This window comes from Mesocricetus auratus, unplaced genomic scaffold (genome assembly GCF_017639785.1).
Source record: "Mesocricetus auratus isolate SY011 unplaced genomic scaffold, BCM_Maur_2.0 Super-Scaffold_4256, whole genome shotgun sequence".
Lineage (NCBI taxonomy): Eukaryota > Metazoa > Chordata > Mammalia > Rodentia > Cricetidae > Mesocricetus > Mesocricetus auratus.
Window position 1 is genome coordinate 64664297 of NW_024429182.1, and position 25543 is coordinate 64689839.

Below are 25543 nucleotides of genomic sequence, written 5' to 3' on the forward strand. Positions count from 1 at the left end.
TGAACTGCTCAGGCTCAGCATGGATAAAAGAATATAAAGCATGGCATTAGTGAGTTTTAGATAGAATTCACACTACAGTGACATTTTGGATAAAATACGTGACTGACTTGCATTGCTTCAAACTACATTTGCTGAGGCCTAGGGAATTTAAAATGACACCCAAGGCTCTTGTTCTGCTTCTACAGGAAGCAAAGGCTAAGGATAAAGGAAGCAGATGAGGAAGAGTTTTGCAGTTCTTCACTTTAGTAAATGAGTCAAGGTCACAGCTCTCTATGACCAGGACCCCATCACAGGAGAGCCCAGGACTTCTTGGTACCTGTCAGTAACCTCTGGAGGCAAAACTGTCCTATCTATTTCTGCCAAATACAGAGACCAAGGAGGGCAGCTCAATTCAGAACACAAGCAAGGGAACAACATTGCTATGGACCCACATTCCATACAAATTGTAATGGGGATGACACCACCCACCTGCCATGCTCTCCCCTCACCATGTCCTGCAACGATCACAGACTCCAATCATTAACATCTGCTCATCTGCAGCTGTGAGGGCCAAAGCTAGGATGATTAATGCTCTGGTAATGGGCACAGAGTAGAAAATATTAATCTTTATAAAAGGTATTCAACAGGCATCATCGGCTTATAAATGTCCAAGCAGAATATCCGTCTATAACCCCATTACAGCTCTACATAAAAATAAGACACAAAAATGAGAATGAATTTGTCCATTTAAAGCATTCATTTTTATGAACACTGAGTAATGTGCTTCTTAATTTTTAGTTCGGTCACATTAAACAAATGATCCATAAAGTGCATTTAATAACCTTGTGTGTGTTGCATAGAACCGAAAGCCAGAATAACACTTTTAATGAGAATTAAACAGTAAGAGCCATATTAATGGAAAATGCTTGCTATTCATCTTTTATAGACAATCATCTTGTTTTCCTACCATTTAGGAACCCTGTGCCCACATCCCAATATGCTCAAGTGATTATTCCCATCTACAGGAGTCTTTAAGCAGCAGTAGCTCCAAGACTGTATCAGTGCTAGAAAGGATTGTAGAGGGCATCTACGGATCTCCAGAGCATACATCTGTGTGGATCAGGAACCTGTCAGCAACTGTACTTCTATGCAAAAGCTGAGCCAGCATTATCCACCTTACTCCCAAGTGAGAGAACTTGGTGGTAAAAGACCATGCCTCTGCACATACATGTGGGCATATATAAATGTCAAGTACTAAGCCATCTTCCCAAGAATCATGTTTAAGTAAGAAATTATGAAACTGGGCAGTGCTAGGAGAAGAAAGTACCAACAAATTGTCCTTGCCACAACAGTATTCTTTTGGGAATGCTAAATTTGCTGTTCTGCAGGACTGAATCCACACATATACCCAGTCTAGCATTTCCACCCCTGACAGCTGGGCAGCACCTTGTAATGTATTCTGGTCAGAACAGTGTCACTTCCCTGTGTGTTAAAAGGATCAGAAATGTGGCAATCTGTGATTGAGCCTTTAGGTACCTAGTGTCATGGAATTTTAATTGAGAGGATGACAGAGCAAGTAAGAGGCTTTGGGAATAACAAAGATGAGCAGAGAAGCATGGAGACTGTCAACCAGGGCGAGCAAAACTCACTCAGGAATGGTGATTGCTACCCAAACTGATGAGCAGAATCCTATCCCCAAGGCCCACAAGGTTGAAAGAGAGAAATGAGTCTCACAAGTAGTCCTTTAGTCCCCACACAAACACTGTGGCATGCATATACATACACACACACAGAATAATAAATAAAGGTAAAAGATGAGTTTTAAAAAATTTGTCGAAAGTATGTCTCCTATGTATGGGCAAGAGATCTTGCAGAGAAGTCATGTTTAATAAGAGCACTGGGGAGGAGACCCTCTTGAACTTTGAGACTGCTGAAATACAACAGGAAAGTGGAAGTTCCAGTAGAATTGTTGTAAGGCATGATGTATTCTCAGGTAAACATAAAGAAAAAACAATGGAAAGGCTATAAATGAATCTCATGTCAATACATGAAAAAAACCACAGACTGAAAAAAATGTCAGGAAAGACAGTCTACTATCTAAGTCAAGAGAAGCAGGTCAAAGAGGTGGATTGCTGATTTGACAAGGAATTCTATACTTGTGGTTGCCTGTGGGAAGAACCTCAATACATGGGAGAGAAGAAAACAGACACAAGGTCTATGGTTTGGCAGGGGATGGGGGTGTACTGCTAGCTGATCTAGTAGATGGCCAAAGACACAGCACTTGGTCAGAGTGGTTCTGACACATGCCACTCTTGGTGGCTCTAGGAAACAGAGGTAAAAACATGTAGGTGAAGGCAGGTCATCATACAGGAAGGTCTGTGTCCTTGAAGTGTAGTTGCTATGGCAGGGTAGAGTCATGACACAAAATCTTGGCGGGTGCCAACTTGGGCTTTCCACTGTCCAGGACATCATTTTACACAGTAAGAACTGAACTCTCAGGACCTAGAAAGAACCAAGAGCTGTAGGGCTGAGAAATTAGCTTTCCAGGTACCTGGTGACAGTATGATTAGGTATGATGTATGAGACAAATGGGGACAGCCACATCTTAGACTGCCCTGCCTACATCAGCATTCAATCTCAGAGGCAGGAGCCTGCCCAGAGGTGGGCTTCAAGTAGAGTCAACAGAGGCTAACATTTAGATGAACAACACCATAAGGAACTGTTGGTTCTAGCAATCTGATTGCAAACTACAACCCCCCTACTGCCACCCCACAGAAAGAAATGAGAAAAACTATTAAGACCCCATGAACATGAGAACAACTGTATGATTTATTTATGCCTAATTTACAGATGTGCTCATTTATCCATTTATTTACATTTTTTCCTTGCTCCACATAGCACTGAAGTAAATTCAGCTTTCCGAGAGAATTACTCATGCAGTGGGAATGAAACAGTTTAAAGAGTATGGATGAAGGATCTGAAACAAGCCAGAGCCTTAATCAGCACCATGGTGGTGGACAGCTCCCTGCCTGGGCATTTGCTTACAGACAGGGTTTCTTATTTAACTCTGATGCCCTCGTCTGTAAATTGAGTTAGTCTTTTCCAATTCTGCATTTTTACGTTGATGACTTTGAAGGCTCTCCAAGGAATCAAACTGGCTTACCAAAAGTCCTGAGCACTTGGTAGGTGATAAATAAATGATGGTGGACTTCAAAATAGGTATAATTAAGAAACTTCTGTATTCAATAAGCTTTTTCTAAAAGTGTGTATTGCTGTAACAAGTGGCCTCTGGAAAAACAAACATAATGAAAGATAGAGGAGAGACCTACAGAATGAGGGATGAAAGAGGTACTGGATAACAGATCAAGACTGAACATTTCAAGATGGACAGATCAAGACAGACAACATAGAAGAGAGAGCGATGTTTATATTTCAGCATTATTTAAAAGAGTTAGTCTTCAGGGTTCGCAGCTGGCAACATTCATTAGAAGTCATCAACACAGCTATCTAATTAAAGTGTTCCAGAATGCCGTATGAGTGGGACATTAAGTAACTGTGGCAAAATTAGCCCTAACCCCAATTCTTCCTCTGTGTACAACATCTATCAAGTTAACAAAACTACTTGGAATAGCTCTGGGTTTAATCTGGTTTTTTACAATAGAAAAACTCAAGAAATACTCTTTTGATTTGTTGAAGGATCAAAACATTAAAACAATATATTTTATTACAGTTCTGCATAAAACAGCTTCTCCCGTGTATGGCCTGAAGAAATAGAAATTGATGAACAAGGCGATTTGTATAGATAGATGCTTTCTACTTAGGGTCTGGTTGCTTCGAAGTAACTGTGACTTCAGTATTTCCTAATACCAAAGTCTTGATAGGTATGTGGGCATCGCCCAAGGCCTTAGAAGGGCTGCTGTAACTAATGTTCCCACCATTAGCAAAGGGCTTTACTCCATTTGATCACTGGGAGAATTATTCACCTTGAAAAGAAGAATGAAACACATCATTTAAACTCCTTCGCCCTGAATTTTAAAGAGGCTTCCTATTATTCAAATCTGAGGATAAATGAGTTTCCATAGCGTTGGTGAGCCCTGCTGGAAAGGGTGTCTGCCCTTAGTTTGATTTCTGTGGCTGTGATAAAAGACTCTGACAACAAGCAACTTCGAGAGGAAAGGGTTTATTTACCTTACACTTCCAGGCCACAGACCGTCATCGGGGCTACCCAGGCCATCAGGGATGCCAGGGTAAGAACTCAAAGCATGAACCTGAGGGTAGGATGGTTTGCTATTCCACCTAGTGTTACTTTTCACCAGGAAATTCATTCACAGTCAAGGAAATACAGCAGGAACCACAGGGGATGCTGCTTGCTGGCTATTACTCAGGCTTATCCCTCCAATCATGGTTAGCTAGCGTTCTTATATAGCTCAAGACCGAGCTGCCTACAGTGAACTGGACAGCCCTTAGTTAATAAACAAAATAATCCTCCATAAATAGGGCCACAGGCCAGTCTGATGTAGGCAATTCTTGAATCAAGGTTTTTCCTTTCAGTTGACTGTAGGTTGTGTCATGCTAGGGCAGGATGCTAAAGGGAAAGAACTTATTAGATGTCCAGGGTTTGAGAGGAATGGCTCCCTTCCTACTCCTGCTCACAGCAAGAGTCCAGCCACCAGGAAAGCAACAGTCATAACTTGCCAAGGAATAACAGGTCTATAAAACAGATCATCCACTGGGGTATTAAAACACTACCAAGACCAAGACTTACTACTACACGACACAGATACCATCAAATGTCACTCATCCAATCTCACACTGCCCTCTAAAATCAACCAAACACAAGGAAGAACATGTAGCAAACTGTAAAAGGAAACCTGCCAATCACCTAGGACACTGTAAGGATGGGAAAATGAAAAGACTATGTCTAGAAAAACAAGGAAAATTGTTCCATGTTAATCAGAACAAGCTTCCCCATGGTCTAGGATGCAGAGGAGCAGGCCTGTGTGGACAAGGAAAAAGCTCCAAAGGGAACCTCTCCTCCCCCTCAAAAGCTCTCTGTAAGCATAGGGAGTCCTTGTGACTAGCCATGTGGTGATGCTCGTCAGGTAGACTCGCTTTATCCCAGTTCCTATACCATCAATGTGAAAGAATTCTGTGGGCCTAAATCCTATACTGAGTGTTCTGATGGCTAATTTAATTACACCAGAACTTTTCATTTCTATAATAGGATTTAAGCTTTAATTTTCCCAGCTTTTGTCAGATATGTGGGCAACAACATAATCACATGGGAACAAAGCCACAAATGCACAAATTATGAGACGTTGACCTTCCTTCTCTTTGTATCTTGCTTTGAGAATCTGCTCACTCCATACCACAGATGATACCCAAGAGTCATCATTCTGCGCAGCACATAATCTGTTTAGCCAGCTTTCAAGTAGGCAAGTCACATCAGAGACCAGGCTCGGAAGCCATTACCACCCATTCACTGGCTCTCATGCACAGCATGCTAATGAGCCCCAGGCCCTTCACCTCAGCATAGGAGCAAAAACAGGACATCCAAGGCAGATGGATGGGGGATGGATGGAGGAGGCCAGTACAGGGACTACACCTAGGCTATATCCTCAGTCAGGAACAATGTCATCCACTGAGGAATTGCTACCCATGCAAACACTGTAGAGTCTTGGATTTGCTTCCAAGTCTGACCATCAGTTCCCTTTGTTGGGTAATGGGGGGCATAAGTGTATGTTCAAGTCTTCTCCCCACTCATTTAGATTCTGGTAATTTCCCCTTTTTTTTTTCCATAAGAAAGCACACTGAATCCAGCTGTGTCTGGATTCACATCCTCCCACATGTGGCTTGACACCATGCTATCCTAAAGCCAGAACAGAATACAACAAAGAAGGTTGGTTGCTGAGCAGAGGTTATTTGACACTGTCTCCTGAAGAGGCAGTTTCATAGAGGCTGGGGCCCAGCACAACTTCTTGTGCCAAATGACCCATCTCCTCTTGTAGCCCAATAACCCCCCACTGAATACATCTTCTCTTTCCCTGTCTGCAAAAGAGAAAAGTGATGAGAAAAAGCAGAAACAGCCACTGTGCCACCTGCCTGAGCCCAGAGGAACCCAATTCCAGTTTAATAAGAGTGCACGACTCACTGAGGTGAAGCAGGATTCTTGCTTTTACATACTGCCTAGTTATCACCCACATGCATGTTGACTACAGGACTGAGCCAAACTTCAACTCCTAGAAACACAGCCCCACTGACTATCTGTATAAACATGTTCCTTGCCCCCAAATACCCCAGGATAGCATAGCTTTAGCCAGTACCAAGTACAATTCCTGACTGGCAGGAGATATGAGCTGCAACCCCTCAAAAGTGTAAATCTAAAAATATGGCCACCATTCTGAGAAACCAGGAACACATCTTCAAGACTGCTTGTACCTATGTTTCTCAGAGAACAACCTTAATTAGTGCCTAAACTGAACAATTTTCTTGTTCTCAGCTAAGTTTGAGAATAAGAGACATTTTTTTTCATGGTGTGAGGTAACAGAGACTGAACCTAACCTCTGCCCTGGAGCTCCCAGTGACCTCAAGGATACCATCACTGGTGCACCAGGAGCACACCAAACACTCAGTCCACAACACTGCAGCTCACTCCACAGAGCAGACAGCAAAGCCAACTTCTTCAAAGTTCTAAGGATCAGGAACCAGGAAGATAAGAAAGAATGAAAACCACAGCTACCATATCTCATCCACAAATGGTTTGACTTTAAATATTAACACAAATGTGGCATGAACTACTTTATAAAAGTAATGGCATCTTTGGTGAATAGAGCAACCATGGATTTTAGTTGTTCATCTTTCTTGACGAGGAGAGAAGACAGCAGTTGGCTGCTCAAGAGAAGGACAGAGCCTTCAAATGAGAAAAATGGTGGCTTTCTATGCTATCCCAACCCAGAAAGATTCTTATCACCAAAAGTCCATGCATAGGGGAGTTTTCATATTGGTCAAAGCATTCTAAAAGGCTTGGAGGCAGCCACTCAGTGTTCCCGATACATTCAGGAAGCTGATTACAATACAGATGGCAGATGCTGATTGGCTACAACAGGAGAAGCTCCACACTGATTTTGTCTTGGCCTATGATCATTTGTATTTATACTTCACACATCTCCCTATTAGGCTGGGTACCACTTGCTATGAACATCAACATTCCAGACACGGGTGGGGAGGCGGCTCATTCAGTAAAATGCTTGCCTTGCCAGCATGAGGACCCAACACACATACACACACACACACACACACACACACACACACACACACACACACACACACACACACGGCATGGCTACATATACCTGCCAATACTGGAACTGGGAAGACAGAGACAGCAAGCTTTCTGGGGGTGTCAATGAACAATATAATGAAATAAACAAGTTCCAAGTTCAGTGAGAGACTGACTGTCTCAAAACGCAAGGTAGCAAGTGATGGAGGAGGACATCTGATGTTGAACTCTGGCCTTTACACTCATATATACAGTTTCATGTGTACAGAGAGAAAGAATGAGTCAAAAAGATGGCATTACACTTAAAAGGATGATTTGAAAGGATAATATTAACACATTATGAATTCAAGCCATTTATTTATATGCTGCTTGGTTCAAAGAGGACTCGAGGCAGTGTATGAAAAACAAGAGTGGAAATAAATTGTGCAGCTGAATGAGAAGATATGTAAACAGCCAAACTGAGCTGAGCACCAGGCGATAGCAGAAGGGTCCCCTTCAAGCTTCCTAGTAGATGAAGAAAGAGAACAAGTTGGGGGTGGGGGGTTGGAGGATTTTCCATAATACATATTGTCAGGCAGAGTTCTGCTTTAAGTTTTTTCAATGAAGATCATGTGTTTAGGAATTAATTCAGCTTGAACCGCATTTGAATGCAAAAGTTTTGCAATAACTCAAAAGACATGTAAATTAAGGTCTTCCTCACACCAACACTCAGGGAAGGTCGAGGACAGTTCACTGGTAATTTAGAGTGCCTGTCATTCATTGACCATAGACACTCACTGACAGTGTGGAAAACAGGAGCTGTGGAAAGCAGAATGGAGGGATTCCTGTTTATGAAAACCCAAAGCAGCAAATGAAACACAGAGGGTGTGGAGGAAGGGTCCTTAGGCATGGCTACTTGATGGTTAGGGCTGGGGAGATAGCTCAGCCAGGAAAAGAATTTGCTATAAAAGCACAAGGACCTAGATTAAATGCCCCAAAACCCCCCACAAAAACTCATGTATAGTGGAATAGTCTTTCTATCCCACCAAAGGGGAGGTAGGGCAGGGTGGATTCCAAGAGCCTGCTAACCAGTCAATCTAAACAAGTCAGCAAATTCTAGCAAAATAACCTGGTTGAAACAGTATCATAAGAAACAGCAAGTGAGGTTGACCTTTGGCCTCCATATTCAACACACACACACACACACACACACACACACACACACACACAAGGCCTCATGCTAATTATCTAAAAAGACTCCAACAAAAGGCTATTGCAAACATACAAGCACCCATGAGCAAATCTGGGTGACAGTAATTCACCTTTGCCTTGGGTCCTGACAACAGCTTTGAGCAGAATTTAATTCAAATCCACAAAGATGGTCCCAGAATTCCTGGGAACAGTTTGGAATAGGTTCCCATGGCCTCTGCACTGTGGTCCAGCAGGGATTTCTCCTTAACTTTTTAATATCATTAAGTTCAGGGTAACATCTTAGAGTATTTTTATGGTGAAATCTTGATTTGGTTCTAAAAACTTAATACTTTTGGAGACAGGTTCTTGCTATGTAGCACAAGCTCGTCTAGGGTATACAATTCTCCTGCATCAGCTGCCTATGAACTCTAACATTTCTGTTTGATCTACATCTCTAATTTTAAAATTCCTGTGCATACTCCTAAGATTATTCTTAAACCGTAATTTCAGGATTCATGCCTGGAGGAATGTAAATCTTTCCATCTCTCTGTTTCCTCTACAAAGTTTCAATGCAGTTCTTTTATATGTGTGCATGTTAATTTGTGTCAAATTTATACAATTTTTGTGTGTTTTGTTGTTTTCAAAGTATCTCACATAGCCTACCATGAGCTAAAACTCACAATGTAGCTTAAACTCATTACATTACTTCCTCTACAGGCCAAGTGATAAGAAGTATAGCAGTATGCCATCACATCTAGCAAAATAATTTTATTATTCAATGTTGCTTGGAACTTTTTTAAAACTTCAGTTAGTCCTAACTAAAAGGCTCTTGACCACTGAGACTGCAAGACTGGGGGTGGGGGTGGGGAAAGGGTTACAGAGAAAAGATCCTTTATAATCTAAGGTATTTTGAGGGCAGCCACACCAGAAAATGCCATTTTGAGATGGCCAAAAATTCTCTAAGTTCGACCATGAAACAGGGGACCCTAACTAGTTCCATATTATCTTCATTAATATAATGCCGACTCAACTCTACAAATAAATGTGTTTGTATTCTTTATTACTCTGTCCCACCAAATTGTCAGTAAGTTCAAAATAAAGTTATCTTCAGGACTGTAGGCAAACACACTTGCCTGTATGTATTTCATGTATGGGCAGGGCTATGTTGAAGTCTGTTGAATGTTTATGGTCATAAACATGCCAAGGACAATTCTTCGAGCCTGTAGCCTCAGCATGGAAGCTGAGTTCTAGACTAGCGTGGGCTGCGCATTAAGACCCTCTCTCAAAAATCAAAAGGTACAACTGTAAGTGTAATTGATGTGGAATGCCCTTCTGTATGAAATGATATGGGATGTCCTTCTGTATGCTGTGAATATCAGATGATTAAAAGTGGGTTAATTTATAAGAGAGAGCTAGCCAGTAATAAGCCTGAGCCATTGGACAAACAATTACATTTAGTACTTATGAAGTGATTATTTCATAAGCAGCTGCAGAGAATAGAGAATAGGAGAAAAACAGGTCCAGGGGGACCAGCTGGACACAGAAAAACATTCAACTACATGCAAAGGAAGAAAAAATACACAGATGGGACTATAACAATGATCATGGCCTCCCGTGTGTCATTAATCTCTGCACCTGGGAGGCAAAGGCAGGTGGATCTCTGTGAGGTAGAGGCCAGCCTGGTCTACTGAGCATGTTCGAGGACAGGCTCCAAAATAATACAGAGAAATTCTGTCTCGAAAAACCAAAAAAAAAAAAGAACAGAAGAAATGTCACATTGAATTTTTTCCTTTGGTGGGGAGAAAAAGTTGTGAGTAAGCTTATAAGATTTTTCAGTTTTCTTAATTAAACCATGAATAATTGCTCAAAATGAACGAATTAAGAGAAATAAGGGAGATATTTCTCAATGCAAATTAAAATAAGCTTGTGTTCATATGTTCTATTTAAAAGGCTACATATGTAGGTGTAATGGTTGGTTTCCATTGTCAACCTGACACTGAACTCACCTGAGAAGGAACTGTGCTTGGAAGGGGCTAACTAGATCAGGCTAGCCCTTGTCAGATCTCTCAGATGTTGTCTTAAACACATTAATTGATATGGGCAGGACCAAGGTTGTGGAGACAAGAGCTGAGGTCTCTCTGCTTTCGCTAACTATTCTTTTCTTCTGGCTATGCATGTGATGTGGCCAGCTGCTTCAAGCTTCTGGTGTCCTTACTTCCCTCCATGATGAACTGAAACCTGGACCTCTGAGCCCAAGAAACCTCCTTACTGAAGCTGCTTTTACCAGAGTATTTCACTATGGCAACAGAAAAGAAATTAAGACAGTGGGCTCATTAACAATGTTTTTATAAATTGGGGGTATATAAAAATCAATTGCTTTCTGTCTAACTTCTTGCTAAATGTTACTAAGAGTGGAAAATTCTAGTTCGTACATAGAACTCTATAGAAAATACAACAAATGAGGTATATTTTAATTTGTAAATGTTTTTCTGTTGAGAAAGGGACAAATTTTACATAATTCTGAACATTTTAGGAATATTACAATTTGTAAATTTAAGAAAGGAAAACAAGAACTTTTGAGATAGAAGCAAAGAAAGTTACAAGTATAAAGATATACTTTGATTCAAAAAGATTAAAAAAGATTTTTTTTGATGCAAAGGATTTTTAATGAAAACTTAAACCTTTTTCTACAAAAGTAGAATGGCTGGAGAGATCTCCATAGGGAAGCAGGGAAGAATGGGAGGGAAAAAAGATTTAAGCAAACTGCAGAAAGTCTAATCAGGGCTGAGTGGCTGTAGACCACACCTTCACTCGCGGTACTCAGGAGACAGAGACAGGAGGATCTCTGTGCGTTCCAAGCCAGCCTGGTCTACACAGGGAATTCCTGGACAGCCAGGGCTACATAGAGAGACCTGACTCAAAAGAGAAAAAAAGAAAAAAAAGAAAAGAAAAGAAAAAGAAAAAGAAAAAAAAAAGCCTAAGGAAGTCTTACAAGTTTGAACTTGATGTCTATAACCATCCGGGAGCCTTCATCCTGTGACTGATGGAAGCAGAGGCAAACACACAATTAATCACTGAACTGAACCCAAGGAACCCAGTGCCAGAGAGAGAGGAGTGATGAGCAAATTGGCAAAGAATGGGCTGGCAAAACCAGCAGAGATAGCTGATCTGAACAGGGGAGAGCTCTTGGATCCCAGACTGACAGTGAGGAGGCCAGTATGGGACTGATCTGGACCCCCCAAATGTGAGTGTCAGCGAGAAGGCCTGGGCAACCTATGGGGCCCTAAGCTGTGGATCAGTGTCTATCCCTGATATACAAACAGTCTTCGTGTGCCTATAGCACAAAGAGGGATGCTCTCTCAGCCTGGACTCTTAGGGGAGTGCCTGGACCCTACCCAGAGTAAAATGACAGACTCTGATATCCCCTATGTGGAAGGATTTGGGAGGGTGGGGGGAAAGGGGAGTGGGGGAGGAGGGGAGGGAGAGGGAACTGGGATTGACATGTAAAACAAGCTATTTAAAGTAAAAAAAAATTGAAAAAAAAAGGAAATGAAATTTCTGGGGCATCAGGGTAATTGAATTTATTCAAAACATATATAGCATATTTTAAAAATTAAACATTGACAAACTGACAATAAAAAATTCAATTCTGAGTATTTAAATTAACAAGCATCCTTGACATAGATCTGCCCAAAGATTCTATATTATTAAGATGATTTGCAGTATCTCTATTATACTTCTGATTAAAACACGGAATCCCGCCTCTCCCCACTCCTCCCTCCCTCCCCCAGACTCAGAGGGTTTCTCTGTGTTGCATGGCTGGCTGTTGTAGAACTCACCTTGTAACTAGACTGGTCTTGGACTCACAGAGATCCACCTGCTTCCACCTCCTGAGTGCCGGGATTACAGGCGTGTGTCACCACTACCCAGCTAAAACGTGCAATCTAAGGAGACTATGTAAGTGGCTGTTGCTGCTGCTGTGTTGTTCTTTGTGTATGCCTCATTGGTTGGCTGGCTTTGTTTTTTGTTTGTTTGTTTGGGGGTATCACACTCACTGTCATCAGACTGGCCTAGAAGGCAATGTCTCGATGTGGGTGTCAATCCTTCTAACTCAGCTTCCAGAGTGGCAGGATTACCGGTATGAGCAAGAATGGAGGCTTATTAAGTGTATATTTGTTTTAAAGTCTTTTGAAGGATTATTTTAGAACTCCGGCTAAATGAATGACTATTACTTTCCCATGATGCTTGATATTTATTTTTAATGAAAATGTTCTAAAGATCATACAAAATTTATAAAAGCCTGAAGGTCCTAGTATGAGGTTGTCAGTCATGACTGTTATCTTAAAATGATATGTGCAATAAAAATAACTAAACCATATCAAGTGCCAAACTCTCATCAAAGTTTAAACTGGGAATATTATGTCTTTTTTCAACCATAGTTTTGATTTTTTTCTCTGAAGCATTTAGAGTCAGATTCCTGGTGGGGTGAGCATAGCAAGACTTCTAACACAACTTTCTGGGAACAATAAGCTATACAATTCACAAACTAGCTTTCTTTGACTATCTTTGGCTAAAATTAGTCTAATCTGAAAGACAGACATTATGTTTCCTAGTTCACACTACCTCGCAAAGCAGGATTTGTTTTGTTCTGGTAGACTTTGGTCCATATTTTCTACTAACTCTGTACCTGTTGTGTGTCACCATTCTGCAGAAGTGCCACTCCTGAATAGATAACCCAGCCCATGCTCCCACCACCTCCTAGACAGCCAGGCTGAATTCAACCATGGGCTCCATGGAGACCTGTTTCTCTTAAGCCTCTTTCTTGCTCAAGTGTGACAGGTGTGAACATAACCCTGCCTCTTCATCACCAGTCACTTTGTCTTTGGTATGGTTGAGATGAGCACTAGGATGTCCACCCTAGCAGTGACAGATGATGTGGTGGGGGGGGTGTAGGTGGAATGTGTGAGAGTATGGTGATATTGGGAGAGAGTGTACACAAGAATGGGGGAGGTGTTGGCACACTTCACCAGTAATGAACCTAATAAGACTTAAATAGAAATTGGGACAGGGATTTATTTACTCTGGCTGCAGATATAGTCACCATGGGAACACCTACTTGCAATGTCCCCAACAGTCACCTTCTTAGCAACTTTTTGTTTTGTTTTTTTTTTAAATTTTTGGTTTTTCAAGACTGGGTTTTTCTGTGTAAGAGCACGGGCTGTCCTGGAACTCACTTTGTAGATGAGGCTGGCCTCCAACTCATAAAGATCCTCCTGTCTCTGCCTCCCCGGTGCTGGGACTAAAGGCCCACACCACCACTGCCTGGTTCTTAGCAACATTCTATGGGCCCCATGGCATCCTGGAGCTTTTGAGGACACCTAGGAAATCAAGACCCAGTCCTGGAATAAAAGCCTAAATTATGGAAATCAGAACAAATGCTCAATTTAGATCATGTGATTCAAGTCATAGACAACAGGACTTTATAAATAAAATAAAGGGATTCTGTCCCAGAGGGAAGAGGGAAGGAACATGCTTCAGAAAGCCATCCACATTTGGTTTCACCCTTTTTGGGGAGGAGGGGGATAGAAAGCTCCCACCCAGACGAAGGAGCAGCCCTTTTTTCTCCCATCATACAAGTACACATTCCAGTGCATTCTTAAGAGTTGAATTAAAAAAAAAAGACAATTAAAACCAGCCAAGACACACAGCAGCACAGTGGCCAAGACAGGTACACTGAGCTCCTGGTTGGGTCCAGCAGGACTAGCTCAGAGGGCACTTTTCATCCAAGGCTGCTCCATCACCAAAACAGCCCGAGGAAAAGAAGAAAGAGCTCTATACCTGGGGACAGAGAAAAAGAATGGAGCCACCCAATGTCTGGTGACAAATAGAAGAGAATAAATCTGTGTTACATAGACAGGCTGTCACCCACTAGGCCTCAAGTCGGCTCCGATAAATGAGGGCGGTTAGAGATTATGCAAAGGTTTTGCGCTTTCAATAAACTTGCTTGACAGGTGTAAAATATTAATTCAATCTGTCCAAATAGAAAATGATTAAGCAAAAGAATGGAGGAGCTAATGAAGAGGAATGGAAGGTTCCTTGAGATGCAGAAGCCTTTAGGGCCCTCCTGACTCTGAACAGGAGTTAAGGAAGCCCCGTCAAAAACCAGGAGTTAAAATAGGATGGAGCCATTACTTCTAAATTGAAAAAAAACTAGATATTGTTTCCCCTTGCAATCATCTCAAGGATGGAAGTGATTGCCTCCCCAGGACAGACAATCGCACATTTTAAGAGCTACAATGTATGCTGATTATACAGGGCTCTGATGTTCTCACAAATTACAAACTCACTTTCACCTCTACTCTCAATGGTCTATTACCTAGACTACATGACAGTTGCCATTCTCTTGAAAGGATTGAGCCCTAACTAGAGGAACCCATTTGCTTTAATTATGAACCACCTCTCCTCCTTAGGGCCGCCTAAGAGAATTGGCTGAACAACCAGACGATTTCCTAATTCCCAGGAATCCACTCACCATGCTGTGTGAAAAGATCACTGTGAACAATCTCAATCAAGCAGTAGAGCTTCTGGACAGTCAGCAAGCCCGCGGGAACATTCAGGATGAATTCCGTGAACATTTTGCTAGGAGGAGAAATGCAAGTGACATGGTTCAGAAACATAGCCAGCCCAAGCACCCCTGCTGTCCCAAGCTGATGCCAAATACCACACCTGGAAATGGCCCTGAAATGTCATGAACAGGTTTGACAGAAGCCTTTACAGAATCCAGGCCCAAATCTTAGCCTCGGAATATGGGTTTTAAAACATTGGTTTGTACTTTACCACAGATTGAGTGGCTACAATTCAGATTGCATACAAGTGTAAGGGCTGGTAAGAATGTAAAGAAATAAGATCTTTTACATTCCATACAGGTAGGAAAGGAAAGGGGTGTAGCCGCTTGAAAATTCCCTAAAAAATGTAAAATCACATTACTGTGTATTCTATAATACATAATATATAAATACATATATACAACGCTTTTACATGACTTAAACTAGCATTATATCGAGTACTCAAAAAAAGGAGAAATTGCCAAATATCTTAGCACAGTCTATGATGGTGAACAGCTGCACACAATAAGCAAGGGGCATGTTCTCTGTAATCTTGAAGACCAAGTTGGAATTGAATCTGAGGTACTCACATGCTTAGTAACCAAGGACAAGCAAATTTAGGCTAATATCAAGCCAGTGCTCTAGCACTGTCAAAGTGGCTAACTGTAGGATGCATGAACGTGCTTTGGGTGCCTCCTACTTTGTATGGAGAGAGCACCTAGCAGATGCCTGTTGTTGTAGCTGAAATAAGGGAAATCATGAGATGGAATGCCATAAGAAGACATTATATCAGGAAAACAAAATGCCCTAAGTTCAAAAGCTGACTGTGGAGAAAGAATGCTTTCAGGTGATCTAAGGGAAGCAGGTCTTCCTCAGAGCTCCAAGCACATGAAACAACTGCCAATCACAAGCAGGGTTGGTGTCTCTCTACTGGCTGTCAAGGACAAACCTGGGTATGGCTCTGGCTCCCATCAGACAAGCTTCTCCACTTTCTCACAGTGAATCCAACTCTGTGCACCTCAAATATCTCCTGGAATGCCTTGAGGGTTCACGAAAATCAAACACGAGACAGCCATGTCTAATTAAGAAGATTCAGGAAGAGTTCTGGGTTTGGCTTCCAACAAGCACAGGGGTCATGGTGCTGCTGGTCCAAGGACCACCATTCAAAAGGACTTTTCACAGATACAGTGGGGCAAACCAACATGCTGGGTCATAAGGCTTCTCCTTCTCTTTTATCATTTGGAGCCAGCTAAGCTAGAACCCGAATGTCAGGGTCCTGGAAGCAGAAAATAAGTGTGTCCCTGCTGGACACTAAATCTCAGGCAAATCAGAGAGAGTGCTGTCCAGGAGTCCCTTGTCCTTCAATTTAAAGACATTAATGGCTTAGGGTGGATATAAAGTAAAGGAAAAATGACCCCTCGGGGACAAATGTCTTCTCACGAATATTTGAAGGGTCTGGTTAGCACAAATGGTGCCATTTCCTGCACATAGTTCATTATGTCAAACCTGAAACAAACATAAAGCAGAGATGCACTGTACTGCTGGGCTCACACGAGGGATCAAAGGCTAAACACCCACCAAAGCACTTGTCAGAAAGTCATGCTACCTGCAGATTACACAGCAAAGAACACTAAAAGGGGGGGTATAGAAGAAGGGAAAATCTGGTCCCTAGGCTAGTATTCCACTCTGAATGACCAGTGATTACCTACTCACAGGGTTCATCATCATCACTGTCATCATTATCATTGTTCTCCTCATCCTCATAGATGGCAACTTCTGACCACCACCACTATCATCATCATCACCATAGTAGATGGCAACTTTTGTCCCTAATGTCTGTTACTCAGAGCCCATAATTTAGGAGGGTCCAGGGAGAGAAACTGTCATTTTATAATAAAGAAGGGGCTACCAAAAGAAGAGAAAAGGTCCTATATGAGCTTTTTAGGTGCTGAAAATTCAAACAAGACCAGCAACCACATACCATACTGAAATCTAAACACTAAAATATGTGAAATGGAAATTTTGGGTGTGGTGGTTAGTAACTGTCAACATGACAAAAACTAGAATAACCTGGGAATCAGGTCTCTGAGTAAGTTTATAGGGGTTATCCTGATGGCTTTAACTGATGTGGATGTAACGTGACCAGCTGCCTTTAGTTCATGCTGCCTTGACTTCCCTGCCGGGGTGTGCTGTACCTTGAACTGGGAACAAACACTTTCTCCCTCATGTTGCTTTTTTCAGGATATTTTATCACAGGAACAGACAGACAAACTAAGACAACATTGCATCACAGTCCCATTGTACTGTAAACTATTTTTTCACCAACAAAATACTGGCTATTGACAGGTAAAGCCTTCTCCGTAGAAAGGCAAATCAGCACCATTTGTTCCACACAATCCAGAGCATATTGATCTCTGTAGGTATGAGGCAGCCTACACAATTCTCCAAACTGGATGCTCTGTAGGCTGCATGCAGCAAACATCTCTTTCCAGGACAATTACCTGAGCTCCTTGGGATCAAACACCAACTTCACATCATTGACGATCGTTGGCAAGTACTTCAGTGCTGCCCCCTGAAAACCAGACAGAGGGAGACTTGAGCAGAAGTAAGGCAAATCTTAACATAATCTTGTAATTCTGTTAAAGATCCACAGAAAAACAGAGCAAAGAAAGACCAGTTCCTGATGAGGCTTAACCACGAAGACAAATGAACAAAACATCCTCTTATCCAACCCTGTCCCCCACAACCCCTGCACCCAAAATGGGCGTTTCTATTGTGTCCAGATGCTTTAAAGTAAGTATTTCATAAAATAGGGCAGAGAGATTGTAAGAGTCACAGAACAGGGAGTTTGCTGTGAGAATACGTCTCAAAAATTGTCAGTAGCTACACCCAATGAAGTTTCACCAGCATGGCTACCTGAACAACACCAACAGGCACACAAATGGGAATGGGGAAAGCTCATGGGGCCTCAGCCCCTAGACAAAGAGTCACAGGCAACTAAAGAATGTAGAGTGGAAGAAATAGTCCTCCTTAGGGAAGAACATACAAATGGTCATCCAAAACCAGATGATTAGTCCTTTAAACATGAAGACACTATAGGGCCAAAGGGGGGAAAGGTAACATATATGAACACCAATAAGCACTGCTTTTGAAAATTAGAAATGTGTGTCTCCTTTAACTGGAACAATGCCTCAGATGACAAGATGAACACCAGTCACCTAGAAAAATACCTCTTAACCAAATCCACTGTGGGTTTCCACAGAAGCAGTTCTGTTCTACTTCAAGGATGTCTTCCTACTGTCTGTATCCTTTGGTGAGAGACCATTTTGATCTTCACTCAGGCACCTCCAGCTTCCTCTATGTCTTTCAGCTTCTTAAACTACAGGCAGTGACACCATCTGGGTCCTCACACCCGAACAGGAGGGCTTGAGAAGTCAGGCCACAGTCAAAATGTTGGGAACATACAGCACCAAAACTTGGTTCAAAATCAAGTATGCAATGTGCCTGGGTGTTGCCAGCAGTGTTTGCCCATGTCACACCTCTGGGCTTCACTACAGCCCTGGCTCCATATACTCGCCACGTCCACTCTGCTCTGCTCATGCTATCACATTACACATGGGCAAGGAGTTCTGCCCCATCTCAAAATCCTCAGTTCAGAACCCAAACTCCATATGTTAATCAATGACAGTTACCATAATAACATTTTCTGCCTTTGCAGAAAGACAGTGGCTTAATTTAGAGGAAGGAAAGACTTGGGGTATTTTCATACCTTCACCCTTTATCACGCATATCATTACCATATTTTGCAATATTAAGATATACAAACAAGCACATGTATATCATTAATATGTATATTTGCTTTTCTCTTTGATAAATAGTAAAATTATATGTACATCTAATAATTGTTTTTATTTGTTTGTTTTATAGTTCAGTGGATCAAACCTAGGGCTTTGGGTATAGCAGGCAAGCATTCTATCACAGAGCTACATCCCCAGCCTAGTGCCAACAATTGCTTTTAAAAAATTTGTTAATGCTGTATTCTCAGTACCTGATTGATCTGGATAACTGGTTTATACTCCCATATACCAAGGGTCATGCAGAAATTTCTCAGGCGAAAGGGAGGTGCGAGCACAAAGAAATTAAGAACCCCTGTTCTGGAAAGCCAGTGCCTCATAGAGGAAGAGCAGATGCCTGCCATTCACCATGCTAAGACATGCCCACTCATGTACTTTCTTTAAAATTTTAAATCAGTATACACAATACTAAGTTTCAATGCAGCATTTAAAAACAAACTTTATTTTTATTAATTCTCTTCCCCATTTCTCTCCCATACCCCTGACTGATCCCCACTCTGCTGACCCCATAGCCTCCTTACTCGTTCCCGCCACTTGTGCGAAATCTCCTCAGTCCTCTTTTACTGGTTTCCCCAGTGGTTTCATAGAATATGCCTGTCCATACTTGCTCTTGTATGTTCTCTCTCTCTCTCTCTCTCTCTCTCTCTCTCTCTCTCTCTCTCTCTCTCTCTCTCTCTCTCTCTCTCGTGTGCACACACACACATACATACACACACACACACCAAGCTTGTACCCCCATAAAGAAAGAACATTCAGTATTTGTGCTTTTGATTCTGGGTCACCTCACTTAATCTATTTGTCAGATCTATTCATTTCCTCAAAACACTCATGATTTTATTTTTCTCTACTACCAAATAAAATTCAACTGGATATATAAACCATGATTTCATTATCCATTCATCTGTTGATGGTTGGTTCCATTTCCTTGTTGTTGTGATAAATTAAACAAACAAAAAACTGCCAATCAACAAAACTGCCAGTCAACAAATGGGCTAATGAAATGAAAAGACTGTTTTCAAAAGAAGATAAATGAGTGCCCAATATGTACTTTTTTTTTACATGTTCAACATCCTTAGCCATCAGAGAAATGAAAATTAAAACCACTTTGAGTTCCATCTCAGCCTAATCAGAATGGTTGTCATCAAGAAAATAGACAATGCTGGTGAGGAAGGAGACAGAGGGACCCGCATTCACTGTGGGAAGGAGTGTAAAACAGCACAGTCATGGAAATCAGAATGACGTTTTCTCCAAAAGTTCAAAGCAGAAGTGGGCCAGAGAAACAACTTAGAGCGATCATAGCACTTGCCACCAAGCTTGATGACCTGAGTCCACTGGAGATGCTTGTGATCCTTACAGAGTTACTATGTGGAAGTGAGAGGTGTCAGAGGAAGAAACTGACAATCCAGGCATTAGTGACGTTGACCTTTTATTCACAGTGAGCACTGAACATTAAAAACAAATGTGAATTCAGGAGAAGCTGGAGACCCTTCCCCTCAGCTGTATCCTGCTGGGGAAAGCTCCTGAACATCTGTATTCTGATCTGACTTTGCCACATCCTGTGACTCTAAGCAGCACATGTGCCACACAGAGTCCTGCTTCTGATGCCTCTGACTCATGCCAATTACTTCAATGAACTGTAGGAAAACTCAAAATCAAATGGACAAGAGAGCAGGGTGATACTTAGTGGAAAACACAATTGGAATCAGTGTTTTCCTCCCTCGAATACTCAGAACTCACTTTCAAAGTATCTCCCTGAACATACATGGTCAAGAGAGTTGTAAAAAAGGTGCTGGTTCTCCAAAAGCATCACCAAATGCCTTCAATCCAGATCCCTACATGATACTAAGGCAAACTTTAATGCATCATTGGTCTTAGACAGAAAACTTAGAATGATGAAACTTTTAAAAGATGACGTTTGTGACTTTGGGCCAAGCTAAGATTCTCACACACAGTAATAACTGCAGAGTTAAAAGAAAACACTCAAAACAAAGAGCCACACCTCTGAAAGGCACAGTTTGGATAACAAAGCAGGAGTCATACACAGAGAGAATCCCTAGCCGGGAGAGATTTGTATCCAACATGTTCAAAGAGCTCAGAAACTCAATAAGAAAACAATACTCCGCACTTAAAAAAATGCAAAAGATTAGGAAAGACATTTCTCTGAGGGAAGTTGTACTGATGAAAAATAAACGCTTGCAAAGATGCTTAGCACAAGTGAGACATGGGCAGTGCACAATGTAATTCTAGAACCTGGAAGCTGAAGGTGGGTGGATCAGGAGTTCATTTGCATTTGCAAAATCAAGGCCAGCTGGGAGCGAGAAAGAAAGAAGGAAAGAGAGAAAGAAAGAAAGAAAGAAAGAAAGAAAGAAAGAAAGAAAGAAAGAAAGGAAGGAAGGAAGGAAGGAAGGAAGGAAGGAAGGAAGGAAGGAAGGAAGGAAGGAAGGAATGAAGGGGAGGAGAGGGAAGGGGAGGGAAGGAGTGAAATAGAGGAAGGAAGGGAAAAGAAGAGATCTCAAAATCAGGACTCATCACGACAATGAGATATCACTCCATCTTGTAAAATCTCTAAAAGGGAAGAAACCAAAGTGTTCAGCAACATGGTGTATGCTTGTGCTGCTAACAGGGATGCAAACACAGTGAAGCAAGGCTGGAAACCATCTTGGTAGCTTATTGCAGTGAGACAGGAAGAATCCGCCCATCAAGGGCATGCCTAGGTGTTAGAATTACAGACACCCGGCAGGCAGTGGTGGCGCATGCCTTTAATCCCAGCACTCAGGAGGCAGAGGCAGGGGGTTCTCTGTGAGTTCAAGGCCGGGCTGGACCGACAGCCTCCAAAACAATACAGAGAAACCCTGACTCATAAAACCAAAAAAAAAAAAAAAAAAAAAAAAAAAAAGAATTACAGACACCCTGCATGTAATCATGCCCTGCAGCCTTAATCAATTAAAAAGCAAGAAGTAACGAAAACATCCCTCAAGAGATGAGATCATACAACAAAGTACTACACAGCATGGAAAATAAGAAACCACAGTTACACACGTGCAAATGAATCTCAGGGCCACACAGAATACAACTACATCTTAAACATTCTGGAAATGTCAAAAGATCATGGACCAGGTAAAAGTTCAGCAGCATCTTCTGCCAAAGAGGGTGGAGGAAAGTCGTAGTGGCTGGCTCTCTTCCATGTGCCTATTTTTCAGCTTTGTAGAAAGTGTCAGAACTGTTTGGCATTATGATCTACAGAGTGAGTTCCAGGACACCCTCCAAAACAATACAGAGAAACCTGTCTCGAAAAACCAAAAAAAAAAAAAAAAAAAAAAAAAAAGAGTAGCCTATGACAGAAGTTAGAAGTTAGTTGGCAGAAAAATAGAAACCTCACCCCACAGAGGCCTACATGTAAACAGAAAAAGAAATGAGTCCCTTACAAATGGCCCAGTCTGACCTATGCATGAGCCTTTCTCCGTAGTGGTCGAAACCATTAGAACTGTGTTAAATGGATATATGTCCATATTTAGAATGACAGCATATGGGAGCGGAGGGGGGACTGAGAATGTACCTGTCCTCCAGTGTAGAAGGCTTCAGCAGCCTAATTCAAGTCATATGACAAGTCTTTTAATCTACACAACACGAGTGTCCTGACCCAATTAATACACTAAATGGTCACAACCTCTGCAGGGAGTCCATGAGTGCACGGCAACAGATGGAAAAGGGGAGGAGTGATGCTCAGAGCTGTCTGCATGGAGTCACAAAGTGGCTAGGACTAGAGCAGTCTGTCTAGCACCATGGCTGCTTTGATGAAGCTAGACCCTGAGAACCTTGCTAGCTACCTAGCCTAGTCTAGATGGGAAAGTTCCAGACCATCTAGAAATCTTGTCTCAAACAAAAAGTAAGATACTGGAGGGAAAACATTGAAGTTATTCTCTGACCTCCACGCGCACGCGTGCGCGCACACACACATACACACACACACACACACACACGTACACATACAATCATGAAAACACACAGAGCTGGTGAGCAACTTGTCCCCTAGCTCTCCCCCATAAATGTCGGGTGCCCATTGTTCTTTGCAGGCATTAGCACTGCCTTTCAACACCAAACAGATCCAGGGTTTCCAATTAGTAACCCTGTGCTGCTACTGGGAAAAAGCGCTAAATAGAAATCATTTCTTTCTGGTTTCAAATGTTCTGCTTCAGCTACCTCAGACTTGGTCTGGAAAACTAGAAAGTATTTATGGTGACATTTAATAATGAGCATCTGCAAAGGCTGGCTGCTTGGTCTTTTAAAGTGTCTCATTTAGTTTGTGGACGTCCAGGGGGAAGGTGTGGATGGGCTTGGTGTGTTTTATACTGAACCCAGCAAAGTATGAGCCACCAGCAGCAACTCCATAAACAGCATTTTGCAAGGATACAGCAGAGAGCCACAAACCAGACGGGGCTTTACGGGCCACCTTCTGCAAGTGGCCTTGAGCCACCCAGCTCAGAGTTCGGCAGGACAGTCAGAGTGGCAAGCCAGAGACAGGGTCCTGGCAGACTTCCCCAGGGCTGTTGGGTTGGGCCTCCCCACCTAAGGATGCCCCAGAAATGTGCAGAGAGGTCAGGGCCTGCTGAGTGATCTCACAAAGTCCATTAGCCCAGAATGTAGTTTATCAGACTAAGTATTGCAGACCTCCTATCTCACAAGAAAAATGGTGTAAGGAGAAAAGAGTTGGACCACAAATCTGAATTGCTGTGACATGAGGCCGCTACGTATGTGACCATTCTCAGGACGCTGCAGCCACCCCTTCTCACTCAGCCCTCCTTCCCAGTGCTACTTGGCACCCCAACCCCCTAGCCCTCGTACATGTGGGGGTCCCTCCACCTGTGCACCTTGGGATCTCCTTCCTCCCCTGACATGCACTACTCCTTTCTCATGAGCTTCATACTGGTCCCATGAGCTTCTGACACCTGCTTAGGCCACAGCCTTGACTGTATGCAGTCCACTTGGATATCAGTCCAAGCATCCCCCTCCTTCTTCACAGTCCACTTCTGAAAACCACAGTCCTTCCTGACGTTAAACCTGCTCTGACCCTGCCACCTTCTCCCTTCAGTAGATATCCCATCCAGTGCCTCAACCTTCTTTCTAGCTGTCCTCCTACCTCTGCTCTGACCCTCTCCAGCTCATTGTTCACTGGGAAGACAGAAGACATATGTGTGTATGTGTATATACATATGTCAATTCATATGTGTGTGCATGAGTGTGTGTGTGTGTGTGGGTGGACTGACCAATAATGACATCCTCTGCTCTGGGGCTAAGGGTGACATGGCTAGAATTGTCTCAGGCTCCTGGGCTCTGGCCCACCTGAAGAACCTTCTCCAGAGAAAAATGCAAAGCCCCTATGGTTTCCTTTATGGGCTTGTGCAATACTTGCTCTCCCATGGCAAACCCCTCCACCTTAGTCAATCTGCATAGCCTGCACCCTTAGTTTAGATAGATCCCACTCTCTCCAGGACACAGAAATGCGGAATTAAATACTAGAGGCCAGTCATGCAAAGCTGGCTTGCTTGTGCCCCATAGAAAAGGATGTCCTCTGTCCTCTGTTCTCACAGAGAACATGAGGCAATGACAACCACCAGGATGCCCAAAGGAATGCAAGCCTTCATTGGCTCCTGAAATAACACCTGCCTCCTCATATGCAGCCATGCCTGTTGATGGCCTCAGTTAAGAGAGAGAACCCCATATCTTATGTTCCCAGGGTCAGCAACTCTGCTTCCCTGCCTCCCTGACTCACCCCTGAGCCAGTGTGAACCACCTGGCTTAGGAGCACATCTTGCTCGTCTGTTTCTGATAAATACCAGGGTGTGCCCAGAGTTCTCAATGCTACAGATTTGGCCTGAGCTTGACTGAAGGCATCGGTCTCCTCTCCTCTCCAGAGTGAGGTTGCTGCTCTGAGGGTGGTCTGGGTCAAGTGGAAGGACTGCTGCTTCAAGAAAAGCCAAGACACAGCACGATGGAGTGATAAGGCATGGATGTGACACTGTGGGCAGATGCCACTGGGCACAGTCTTATCTAAAGAGACACCCATAGAAAACATGGGGAATGCTCACAGGTGCACTGATACCTGCAGGATGGACAGGAAAGTCAGTGCAGGGTGACTGAGGGCAGCAATCCAGACTAGTATTAGGAACAAGGGCACATTCCACCATCTTCAATGTGAACATACTACCAGAAAGTAACTAATGGCTGTGGTTAATAGGACTTGCCTCCAGGGGACATCAGGAGAAAGAAAGGCCATGAGCAGGTAAGCCTGCCTGAAGATAGCAATGGGTGTCCAGTATACAACAGACTCTGGCCAGTTCCACCAGCAGAGTGCTCACAGGAAAGGATGAGGATACAACAAATGTTAATTCAGAAAGCCCCCCAACTGCAGAGCTCTCCAGCCTGAGTCTGAACTCCCTGGAAATCTTATAACTAGTCAATCAGAGTTTTTAACAAGCAATGGAGGACATTTGCATTTCCTTCTGGATTTGTTTGGTTTTTATTATTCTAGGAAAATCAGGGAAGACCTCCTCAGAATGTGAACATCTCTCCTCAACAGTGACCTCAGCACAGGAGTATCTGCTTCCTGAGCCTTTCACAGTGAGACACTACTCACCCATTTCTGGGACTATGGAGCT

General features: G+C 42.6%; 1 protein-coding gene across 2 annotated transcripts in view; it reads right to left on the reverse strand.

Moving 5' to 3' along the window:
- Dock1 (dedicator of cytokinesis 1) overlaps positions 1–25543 on the reverse strand; it is a 495662-nt gene that overhangs the window by 305255 nt on the left and 164864 nt on the right. For both annotated transcript variants that reach the window (XM_040752573.1, XM_040752578.1), the window contains exons 24-25: positions 17535–17605; positions 14961–15067 (exon numbers count right to left, since the gene is read on the reverse strand). In XM_040752573.1, coding sequence (XP_040608507.1) covers positions 14961–15067; positions 17535–17605 — 178 coding nt within the window. The remainder of the gene's footprint in view (positions 1–14960; positions 15068–17534; positions 17606–25543) is intronic.